The 12,691-nt window shown below is 36.8% G+C and overlaps 1 protein-coding gene and 1 long non-coding RNA gene across 2 annotated transcripts; one reads left to right on the top strand and one right to left on the bottom strand.

Annotated features, from left to right (window-relative positions):
- The first annotated feature begins 5,451 nt into the window (after positions 1–5,451).
- Positions 5,452–6,592, top strand: LOC130720902 (uncharacterized). Its single transcript, XR_009013281.1, has 3 exons — positions 5,452–5,612; positions 5,696–5,865; positions 5,949–6,592. It is a non-coding gene; the product is annotated as an uncharacterized LOC130720902 (long non-coding RNA).
- A 2,710-nt stretch (positions 6,593–9,302) lies between these two features.
- Positions 9,303–12,458, bottom strand: LOC130717045 (heat stress transcription factor A-7a-like). Its single transcript, XM_057567147.1, has 3 exons — positions 11,744–12,458; positions 10,015–11,074; positions 9,303–9,884 (listed from the first exon to the last, which is right to left on the bottom strand). The coding sequence occupies exons 1-2, from the start codon at positions 12,053–12,055 to the stop codon at positions 10,358–10,360; spliced, it is 1,029 nt and encodes a 342-aa protein (XP_057423130.1). The 5' UTR covers positions 12,056–12,458; the 3' UTR covers positions 9,303–9,884; positions 10,015–10,357.
- Positions 12,459–12,691: the final 233 nt, after the last annotated feature.

Below are 12,691 nucleotides of genomic sequence, written 5' to 3'. Positions count from 1 at the left end.
CTCAAGGTACTCTCACGTCTTATTCTAATTTAAGTCATTTTAATCAGAAACTGATAGTTGGTAGTGGTCAGGGCATTCCAATTCAGGGTTCAGGATACACTTCTATTCCTACCCCTCACAAACCTTTAGCACTCAATCATGTCTTGCACACTCCGCGAATTATTAAAAACTTAATTTCTGTGCGACAACTCACTACTGACAATAATGTTTCTGTTTCTTTTGATCCATTTGGATTCTCGGTGTCTGACTTCAAGACGGGGATGCCTCTCCTGAGATGTAACAGCCTCGGCGACCTCTACCCAGTCACTCGTTCCTCTCCCTTTGCTGGTCTTGCTTCTAGTGTCTGGCACAATCGACTTGGTCATCCAGCTTCCTCAGCTTTAAACCATCTTAGGAATAATAAACTTATTTTTTGTGAACCTTCGCGTTCTAGTTCTGTTTGTGACTCTTGTGTTTTAGGCAAACATGTCCGGTTGCCTTTTAGTTCATCTGCCACTATTACTTTGAGACCATTTGATATTTTGCATAGTGATTTATGGACGTCTCCTGTTTTAAGTACTGCTGGTCATCGTTATTACGTTTTGTTTTTGGATGATCACACTGATTTTTTATGGACGTTTCCGATTAGCAAGAAATCTCAGGTTTATGAAATGTTTACTACTCTTGCTACACTTATTAAAACACAATTTTCAGCAAATATTAAATGTCTTCAATGTGATAATGGACGTGAATATGACAATGAATCCTTTCATCGGTATTGTGATGCTAATGGCCTTATTTTTCGCTTCTCTTGCCCTCACACTTCTTCTCAAAACGGCAAAGCAGAACGGAAAATTCGCACCATTAACAACATGATCCGCACCCTCCTCGCTCATTCGTCAGTTCCTCCTTCATTTTGGCATCATGCCCTTCAAATGGCAACATATCTTCTGAACATTTTGCCACGCAAGACTCTTCAGAATGATTCTCCTACTCAGCTGTTGTATCATCGCGACCCTTCCTACTCCCACTTACGTGTCTTTGGTTGTCTATGTTTTCCTCTATTTCCTTCCGCTACCATAAACAAATTGCAACCACGATCGACTCCGTGTGTTTTTCTAAGGTATCCGATGAATCACAGAGGTTATAAATGTTATGATTTGTCACACAGAAAAATTTTAATATCGCGGCATGTCATTTTTGATGAAACCCGATTTCCCTTTGCTGACCTATCCTTGACTCCTGCCCCTTCTTATGAGTGTTTCACCGAGGACCTCTCTCCTTCCTTGATCCACCATTGGCAAACCGTATCCTCCCGCCCACCTGACCCTCCGGTCCAGCCGTCGAGTCCCACTGACTCTTCGCCTCCCTTATCGGCTCCCGTCTCCCCTACCGCTTCTCCCTCACCTTTGCCCTTGCCTCCGGTCCCTCCTGCACCACCCGTACGGACCATGACTACCCGTAGCATGCACGGCATTTCCAAACCTAAAAAGCCTTTTAGTCTTTCGGTCTCTATTGATGACCCGTCCATCTCACCCTTGCCTCGTAACCCAAAACAAGCCTTATCCGATCCAAATTGGAAGTCCGCTATGCAGTCTGAATTTAATGCTCTTATTAGAAATAATACGTGGGAGTTGGTTCCCCGTCCTTGTCATGTTAATGTTATTCGTTGCATGTGGATTTTTCGCCATAAAAAGCAGTCTAATGGTTTGTTTGAGCGGTATAAGGCTCGTCTTGTAGGTGATGGCAGGTCTCAGATTGCAGGTGTGGATTGTGATGAGACTTTCAGCCCCGTGGTGAAACCGGCTACCATCCGGACAGTTCTCAGCATTGCTCTCTCCAGATCTTGGCCCATACATCAGTTGGATGTCCAGAATGCTTTCCTGCATGGTGATCTCCATGAGACTGTCTACATGCATCAGCCTTTGGGTTTCCGCGACCCTCACCACCCGGACTATGTCTGCCATCTGAAGAAGTCCCTTTATGGTCTGAAACAGGCGCCTCGTGCTTGGTATCAGCGATTTGCTGATTATGTTTCCTCTATTGGATTCCGGCACAGCACTTCAGATCATTCTCTTTTCATCTTCCGGCAGGGTTCTGATATTGCCTACATACTTCTCTATGTTGATGACATCATCCTGGTTGCATCATCGCATGATCTCCGCAAATCCTTTATGGCACTTCTTGCATCCGAGTTTGCTATGAAGGATCTCGGTCCTCTGAGTTACTTTCTTGGCATCGCTGTCACTAGACATGCAGGTGGCCTTTTCCTCAGTCAGAGCACTTATGCTACTGAGATTATTGCTCGCGCCGGCATGGCCTCATGCAACCCTTCTGCTACACCGGTTGACACCAAGCAGAAGCTCAGTTCTTCCTCTGGGACTCCTTGTGAGGATGCCTCCCTATATCGGAGCCTTGCTGGTGCCCTACAGTACCTCACATTTACTCGTCCTGACATTTCCTATGCTGTTCAGCAGGTTTGCTTACATATGCATGCACCCCACACCGAGCACATGCTTGCCCTCAAGCGGGTTCTCCGCTATGTTCGTGGCACATTGACTTATGGGCTACATTTGTATCCCTCCCCGGTTGAAAAGCTTGTTTCTTACACTGATGCTGACTGGGGGGGCTGTCCTGACACCAGACGCTCCACTTCTGGTTATTGTGTTTTCCTCGGTGACAATCTCATATCTTGGTCCTCCAAGCGGCAACCCACTCTCTCTCGCTCTAGTGCTGAAGCTGAATATCGCGGTGTTGCTAATGTTGTCTCCGAGTCCTGCTGGATCCGCAATTTACTTCTGGAGCTTCATTTTCCTCTCTCTCAGGCAACATTGGTCCACTGTGACAATGTTAGTGCCATCTACCTCTCTGGGAATCCAGTGCACCATCAGCGTACCAAACATATTGAGATGGATATCCATTTTGTTCGGGAAAAGGTCGCGCGTGGCCAGGCTCGCGTCCTTCATGTTCCTTCCCGTCATCAGATTGCGGACATTTTTACCAAGGGCCTACCTCGGCTTCTTTTTGATGATTTTCGTTCCAGTCTCAGCGTCGGTGAACCTCCCGCTTCGACTGCGGGGGTGTGATAGAATAGGATATTATTTATTCTCTTTGTAATTACGCCTGTAATTAGGGTTTAATATTTATTGTTAGTCAACTAGGTAAGTTGTATATATAGGGTATTTCATTATCAATAATAGTCACGGAATTGATTTCCTTCATGATAGAATAGGATATTATTTAAAAATTAGGTCAGATTTGAAGAGGGGATCTGAACCTGCTCTGATACCATGAAGGAAATCAATTCCGTGACTATTATTGATAATGAAATACCCTATATATACAACTTACCTAGTTGACTAACAATAAATATTAAACCCTAATTACAGGCGTAATTACAAAGAGAATAAATAATATCCTATTCTATCATTATCATCTTCATTAATTTGGGTTCTGATTTTGTGTTTTCATTTCTATTTTGATAACATTTAGAAGAATGATCAGAAGTCTTTTACTATTCTCCTTATCTTTTCTAGTAACATAGTTTTTGGTGTGTCTAAAAGGCTTCTTGCGTATGGAACCTCTCTTCTTAATATTTAACATTCAAATTGGCTCAGGAATACTACATTTTTTTCCCTGCAATTTGCATTAGTTGGAAAGTGATGGTATATCACACTTGAGCATATTTCAAAATCTTTCAGCTCTACCTCTCTGTTAATATGTTCAAGTAACTACATGGTAGCAAGTCATAATCATTGGTTTGAGTCTTTGACAATGGTAGCAAGAAAAGTAGGTTATTGCTTAACTTTAAAACTTGATTTGGTCATCAGTTGTTTGGTTGGCTATTGTGTGCATAATTTACTGGTTTGTCTGATGAATTTGATGTCTTTTACTGTTTACATTTAGGCGTATCGTTGACTTTGGAAGTGGAATTGATGAATTCACATTAAAGCATTTATATGGTTCTACAGGGCCTTCTTGGTATCTTACTGCTCCTTCTACATACTGAGAATAGTTTATTATTAGTCTTATCTCATTGAGATAAAGCTTTTTTTTGTCATTTGACCACCAGTTTACACAGGGGAAAAGGGTCTCACATGACTAATCTGACTTGGAATACAGTAGTGATGTCACTAGCCACAAATGTTTTTATTTTTGACCTAAGAGGGGAGTCGAACCCAGGCCAGAAGCCTATAGTTTAGATTTAACTATTTTTTTTAGAGAGAATTATATTTAACTATAAAATAAGAAAATTTGTTGAAAATTTTGACTAATATTATTATAATAATTTATTGACCAAAATTTCAACTACCATTATTACTAATAATTATTTTACATTTTTAAGAATTTTTTATATAATAATCTTTTTCTAAAATTAATTATTTTAAAAAACAAAATTTATACGAGTTATGCAAATTAGCATTGACGTAGATTGAAAAACTTTTTCATCATTATGCGGTTTCTCTTTCAAGTAAAAAATCTTATGGATCCTTCTTCATTTGCTTTGATGGTTATCCTATAAGCCACCTTTGTCCTAATGGAAAAAATTAAAATAGAATACATATATATATATATATTGACTTTTATTTATTAATAAGAAGAAGATGAAAGACTAATTAAATTAGTTTGGTCATAAAAAAATAAAACAAAATCTACTTAATTAAAAACAAATTAAAGTAAAATTGAAAGGGACCACGACTTGACCAAAAATCTTTGAATTAAACATAAATTAAATTAAAATTGACCAGCCATTACAACATTTCTTTAAAGGGACCACAACTTGACCAAAAAACTTTGAAAATACAAGTGTTTCCTTTTCCTCCAAAAGTTGCACTTTTTCACCTTCAAGTTGCACCCCATTTCCATCCTATAAAAGAGTCACTACAATCAACATGATCCTCCATTCACAAAAACCATACACATTATACTATTTACAATAAAACCACCGTAGCCATGAAAAATAACTTGGACATGTTCTCGGCCTGACCAGATTCTCTTCATCTCATCATCATTTCCTTGCTTCCCTACAAAGAAGTGGCAAGGACTTCCATCCTCTCCAAACAATGGTTTGAGACATGGCGTAAGACAAAGAAGATTAATGTGGAGTTCGACGAACTCTTCTTTGTGAAACCCGATGAATCCGATAAATCCAAAGAAGCACAGAGAAGGGATTTCCTCAACTTCATCACTAATTGGATCTCACACAACACGAACCAATTTGTGGACAAGTTCTTTTCTCAAGGTTTCTCACCCTAAGAGTTACCATGAAATCATAGAAAGTTGTGTTGCTTTCGCGACACGGCGTGGGGTGAAAGAATTGAGTCTTAATTTCTCTGATCCAAACTGGAAAGAGAATAGCTTGGATGATCGTGAAGCTTTGGTGCAGTTGCCACAACATGTCTATGAACTCAGGTCATTGCTTGAGTCTTTGAAACTTTACTCATGCAGTTTTACCATGCCTATATGCTTAACTTTCGGTCAATAAAGGTGATTTCTTTGGGCTGGATTGAAATTAGCGAAACGACTCTTCGAACTTTGCTACACACTTGTAACACTCTTCGAAACTTAAGCCTGAAGAAGTGCGGGAAATTGGAAAGCTTTGACATGGGTCTGGAAAAGCTCAGATTGAAAAGGTTAGTGATTGATAAGTGTGAATTTGAATGTAGTGAAATCTTTTTTGACGATCCAGATCTTGAGTTTTTCAAGTATTATGCAGGTGGATGGACTTCTTATATCAACATAAACCGAGATGTCATGGAAGAGGCAGAAATTGATTTCCCATATGAGTTTGAGCCTAAATTCAATGAATATGCCCATGAACTCTACACCATACTGAGCGATTTCTACCATGTCCGAGTTCTAACGGTGTGCATTGTCTTACTTCAGGTAATCTTATATTCTTCTCTTCCCTCCCATAATTTTCATCTTATTACCATAATATTATGATATTCATGTTTTTTTTTTCACAGCTTGGCACCTGTTAATCACAAATGAGACTCAAGCAATGACCCGAGTTCATAGACATGTTGTGGCAATTGCACCAAACCTTCATGATCATCCAAGCTATTCTCTTTCCAGTTTGGATCAGAGAAATCGAGACTCAATTCTTTCACCCCACACTGTGTCGCGAAAGCGACACACCTTTCTATGATGTCATGGCAACTCTCAGGGTGAGAAACTTGAGAAAGAACTTGTCCACAAATTGGTTCGCATTGTGTGAGATTCAATTAGTGATAAAGTTGAGGAAACCCCTTCTGTGTGCTTCTTTGGATTCATCGAATTCATCGGGTTTCAAAAAGAAGAGTTTGTCGAACTCCACATTAATCTTCTTTGTCTTACGCCATGTCTCAAACCACTGTTTGGAGAGGATGGAAGTCCTTGCCACTTCTTTATAGGGAAGCAAGGAAATGATGATGAGATGGAGAGAATCTGGTCAGGCAGAGAACATGTCCAAGTTGTTTTCCATGGCTACGATAGTTTTATTGTAAATAGTATAATGTGTATGCTTTTTGTGAACGGAGGATCATGTTAATTGAAAAGGTGTAACTTTTGGAGGAAAACGAAAGGCTTGTGTCGTCAAAGATTTTTAATCAAGTTGTATCCCTTCAAAGAAATGTTGTAATGACTAGTCAATTTTATTAAATTTTATGGTTGATTAAGTAGATTCTGCTTTTTTTTTTTACCAAATAAGTTTAGTCTTCCATGAATAAAATCAATACACACACATATATCTATATCTATATCTATATCTATATATATATATATATATATATATATATATATATATTAATTCAATTTTAAATTTTTTTCTTTAATTATTTGATTTTCCATGAGAATAAAGGTGGCTTATAGAAAAAATAGGATAACCAACAAATCAAATGAAGAAGGATCCATAAGATTTTTCACTTGAAAGTGAAACCGAATAATGATGAAAAAGTTTATAAGAATAATTAATTTACAAAAAAATGTTTTTATATACAAAATACATAAAAATTAATATCAAGACGGTTGTCATTGAGAGTGACTCCACTTTGGCGGTAGGTTGGGTGGGGAATAGTGATCGAAGACCGTGGAAGTTGTACCAGATCTTGAGCAAAATTGATTGGCTAATTTCTGAGGTAAATTGCTTAGGTGTTGTCCATGTTCTGAGAGAAGCAAACGAGGTAGCAGACTTCCTGGCAAAGAGTGGCAGAGATGGTCGTGTTACTTTATGGCAGGTGCTGGATCAATGAGTGAAAATTAAATTGCAGGTCAAGAATGGTTTCACATTAAGGTACTGGTATGGTGTTAGACGTGGAATTTCTGGTTTCTGTGATTAAACAGATAAATGTGTCTTCTCTCTTTTTTTTGAAAATGCAAGTTGTTATATCTACTGGTACTGGTTTTGGTATGGTATTTTATGGTGTTAGCACTTTGAGATGCAGGGTTGTGTTTGGCGCAGGAAAGCTCTTAACATGACATTTTGTTGATTGGCCATTAGTTCACAATGGGTAGATGAGGTACAATTATTGACAGTGGTTCATGGTACCTAGTGGCCAGTCACAGAAACCACTTCGTAATGACAATTTGCTTTGGTGGTATATTTTTCAGAAATGCTTTGGTGGTTTATTATATGAAAGGCTTGAGGGGGTTGCTGGTTTAAACTGATAAGGGGGAGAATATTGGACAGTTTATGTATTTGGTAGGTGTGACTCAAAGACTCTTTAGCGATTTTTGTACTCTTTTTCCTCACTATGTTTTTATCCCAATTGGGTTTTTCCTAGTAAGGTTTTAATGAGGCATGATCTCTAAGGTGCTCTTTCAAGAGGTTTTTTGGTTGTATGTCACAATTTCCCATTGTCATGAGAGGGTTGTTCTCATACAAGTTTCCATTCAATAAAGTTTTATGTTGTCAAAAAAAAATACATAAAAATGTAAAATAATTATTAGTAATGATAATTTTAAGTTTGGTCAATAAATTATTATAATCATATAAGATCAAAATTTTCATCATTTTTTCTTATTTTATAGTTAAATATAATTGTTTAAAAAAATAGTTAAGTATAATTATAAAATTTATGACTTGTTTTTTTATGTGCATGAACTTAACTGTAACAATTTAAATTGATTAGAATGAAATTATTGAATAAAAACGTTAACAAATTAAATAGTTAAATTTTTCTGGCCCTCGACTTATATACCATTACCATATAATCTAAAATGGGCACCGTAATTTTGTTTTTATAGTTTTTAGTTCCTAAAAAAATTTGATTAAAAATTGTCCAAATGATGCCATAAACTTTTTTTGAAATATTTTTTACTCACTCATATGGCACTCCTAGTCAGATATAGATGTCCCAAATAAGTTATTATGCAAATAAAAATGAGTACATAATATTTTCTAAATAGATCATTTAGTCTTAGCTTATACTGTCGTTAAAGGAAAAACTGTCTCATCTCACTAGAGGCTATCAGTCTATCACTTGGTGACAGGATATCAAACCTTTTGATTAAATCTTCAGTGACAACAATCAGTTCATTATTTTCAATTTCATATTAATTGTTGCATGTTCAGCTAGTCAAAATGTTGTAGTACCACTACTAAAATATTGAGTCGTTGGATCTAAACTAGACCATGAAGTATCCTTGTTGTTAGATAGCAGTTTTGTTTTGTTAGTTCATATACATTTGAATTGAGTGAGTGTAAGGAGAAATGAGTCAAAGAGGTTGTAAGTAGATGAGTTGTCAATTGACATTTTTGTCATTTTACCATCATTCAATTCTAGGCGTTCTATAAAAGAATATTTCAAGATTCTTTGATCAAACTGTGTTTAATCCTGGTGCACCGGTGAACCAAAAAAAAAATTGCCCACCCTAGTGGGCATCTTATCAAACAAGGCAACCTTCCAAAAGGGAGATACAGTAGAAACTATTTAAATTAATACTCGGTAAATTAATAAACTCTCTAAAATAATAAATTTGTCCGGTCCCGACTTGAGCCAATGTAAAAAAAATGAAAAAATCGATAAAGTAATAAGATAATAATTTTTCGGGAGATCCCTTTATAATTTTTGGTCCCAAGAAAATCATAAATTAATAATTCATGCAAACTGAAAAAAAGATATTACACTCTATTGAAATATGATTCAATAGTTGTCTGTTTTCCTTTAAAGTTCAAGTCTATTTGAAGCTCATCTCTAGCTTTTCTTATTGCATCCAATAGCTCAATAGCTCAGGTGTTGTATTTTTTGTATTGTATTATAAAGTTGTCTTTTTGTTTGTTTGGTATGTACAGTATAATTACTTAAAAACTCTTTAAATTAATAATTATTAATTTATCGATAAATTAATAACTCTCTAAATTAATAAATTTCTCCGGTCCTGACATTATTTATTTAAAGAGTTTCTACTTGGAATTATTATTTCTTTTCCAAGGTCTATAAAAGACATTAAGAATGCAAAAAGAGGCAAAAGTGATTAAAACTACAAAAACTGCGCAGGGTATTTGAGAACCTTGTCCTTCAATGTATTTCAAAAACTCCCGAACATAATAGGAGTAGCTAACCTTGCACTTCTTAACATTTGCAGATGATATAACCAGTGGCTCAGAAACGTGAAGCAATCTGCTACTTCACAAATAAACATTTCTATCAAGGCCCATCAATGATTTATTTTATGAGAATGGAAACATGAAATTGTGATGATACCTAATCACATGCTACAGATGTAACATCAACCATGAAAGTACTCCACCGACCAGAATAGCAAAAGACAAACACATACACATACACATACACACACTGGAAACAAAAGGAGGGGAGAATAATCAAACCGACAAAGATAACCACCAACTGGCTCTTGATAATCAACATTTGTGATTGTTGGAAATCAGCTACTTCTTGTCCATTCTACATCTTCTGGATAATCTACATTCATTAAGTTAATCAAAATAAAATTACAACAGGTAATGTCATATCTGGATTGATAACTTGATATGATGCACTATGCATAATTACATATACATATATGTGTTTGAGGGAGTAGGAAAAGTTGAACCTTGAGATAAATAATGACAGTTATCATATGACTACCAATGATTCTGGTCCAAGCATCAGCAGCAACCTACCTTATTAAACATCAAGGAAAATGAAAATTCAGGGTTTAACCAATTGCTATAAAAGAACATATAATAGTTTAAAGACACTAAAATAAATTATTTCCCTTCTGCTTGTAATTTTACTGTCTTGCCAATTAGAATGACTCCACCATTGGAAGCTTCCTTTGAAGTAGACTTGAACATGGTGAACTGAAAGGGTTAACCAATCTTGATTCAGTTGTTCACATAATGACATGATTCCAAGCAACCAAAGCGATTGGCAATCACATTGACATCTTCATCTTAGTCTTTATCTTCAACAGATGCAATTGCGAAGTCTAATTGACCCGGAAATTTCTCACTAAACAATAGTGCTTCCCAGAATTCTTCATCAATTATACTGTCCACCCCGTCTTGTGATTCTTGTCCCTCCGGTCGTTCTTCTTGATCTACAGTCCTCCCAGTTCCAAAACCCTGCATTTCCATAGCTAGCATTTCCAACTCTGACACCCCAAATTCATAATCACTAAGTTCTAAGGGCTCAACTTTAACACTTCCCCTCCCTTCACCTGCAATGCTAGATTCTCCAATACAACTAGTTCCTTGCTCAATTAGCCTTCTCTTTCTGGTCATGGCTTCTTCAAGCACCTTTCTCTTCTCTTTTTGTTGGAGTAGTTGATGTATGAAGTTTGGATTTTTCATAGCTCTGGCTAAGAATGATAGCATTTGCTGCTGCTTGATTTGTATTCCTTTTAGCCTTTGCTCCATCTCCTGAAGGTGAACTCTGGTATTGTGTTGCTGCTCTCTAAGATTCACGAGTTCCATCATCAATTCCCGCTTTTGGCGCCTCAAACGATCAACTTCTTCATCAAGTCCAAAACGGCTAACGTCAACACTGTGACCTTGTGCTTGTTGGGAAGGTGCTTTCCTTCTCCTTAAGTTCCTCAACAGGTGCCTCTGGCCTCTTAGGAATCCTTCATTTGCAAACTCCCATTTATCTGGATCAATTTTTCTAAATCCCTATAACATTGAACACCACAATCAATATAAAAAACACGAAGTTGGACAAACTCAGAATAGATTTGAAACTGTAATTGCAACAAAAATGAATTTAATCTTTCAATAAAGCATAGCTGGATATTCATTTTTTACTGGAAAAAATTCAACTGATAACTTTTCTACCCCAAAGCTTGAAGTGAACCTTATGTTAGAGTATGAGGGGAGCTCAAGACCAAAAGAACTATTTTAATGGGCTTAAGTGATAGACCAGAATCATAATGATGATCCCACACTTTATATAAAGAATAATAATGATATGACACCACATATTGATCCAAAAGATGAGTTTGTGGGTCTTTTACACTTGTATTGTTCTTAAATAATTCATTATTAACCAAGGTGAGACTTCATCACTTAGACTTGAATTTCTAACACTTTAATTAGCACGTTTAGATCAGCTTATTTTTCTTCCGAATCAATTCTGACACCTAGAAGCTACTCATCAGAAGCTCCACTCTAGAAATGATTTTGGCCTCAGAATCAATTGTTAAAACGTTTCCATGCACATAACAAAATTTGAATTGGTTTCTTTATTTAGTTTAAGTAAAACACTAAACCTACAGTTATAGACATTAAAACTTGAAATTGAAACTCAAAATAAGCCATGGATGAAGAAACAACAATACTTACATATGTGTTTAATTGCCTCACAAAGCTTGAGAAATTGTTGTGCTTGAAGTATCTAGGAAGAAGACCTATCGAGAAAGCATGTGGATCCCAAACCACAAAGCTAGTGCCGCCCCTGCTCCACGAAACTACATGGTTGGTAGCTGGATCGTCCACCACATCAAACGTTTTGGTGAGGAATGGCGGGGGTCCTATCTCATGAAGTCCTTCCATTGGCTGGGGAGGTTGAATCGTTGATGGGAATTTATCTCCAGATTGAAACGATGATGATGGTACTGCCATGTACTCTTCTTTCACTGAATACATATAATTCATGGTCTATTTGATGGATTTGTGGTTGAATTCAGTTATTGATGCTTGAGTAGCAGATAGAGATAGGTAACTTTATGCAGGTGATGATTTGTGCAGGAAGAAAAAGGTATGAAGTGGGGAAATTCTAAACATAATCCAAACGAGGTTAGAGAGAGTGATTATATATAGTGATGAGTGAACATGAAGAAAAAAAAACATTAAGTGCAGATGATCCTGTTCCATTCCCTGTTGAGAAGGGAAGTTGTTTAAGCCGTCAAAATGGATTGGTTGTTTGTGATACCATTTCTAGAAACAATATAGCATGGACTATAGAGTGAGGGGTTTGAGGGATTATTATATAGAAGGAAATAGTGGAGTATTGTGCAATGAAAATAGAACAATTTAATAGAAAGTTCTAGATGTCATGGGAGCAAAATTATTTGATTTAGCACTTTCCTGGTTTGCAATTGGATGAGATAGATGGATGTTGAGTGGATGGTCCCTTGGTTTGGAAAATTCTGGAAGTTACATAGGGGCATTGTGATGGGGGAGGAGGACCCCGTGAGTGTGGTATGAAAACATTGGTTCTGGTTGCCGTGCTGATTTTACAAATATTTTGATTGGTTGGGAGGCACATTGAGACATTTTATTGGATAATAG

The sequence above is a fragment of the Lotus japonicus genome, chromosome 5 (assembly GCF_012489685.1).
Source record: "Lotus japonicus ecotype B-129 chromosome 5, LjGifu_v1.2".
Classification (NCBI taxonomy): domain Eukaryota; kingdom Viridiplantae; phylum Streptophyta; class Magnoliopsida; order Fabales; family Fabaceae; genus Lotus; species Lotus japonicus.
The sequence above is the reverse complement of the archived record's forward strand: the minus strand, read 5'-3'. Positions and strand labels throughout refer to the sequence as shown.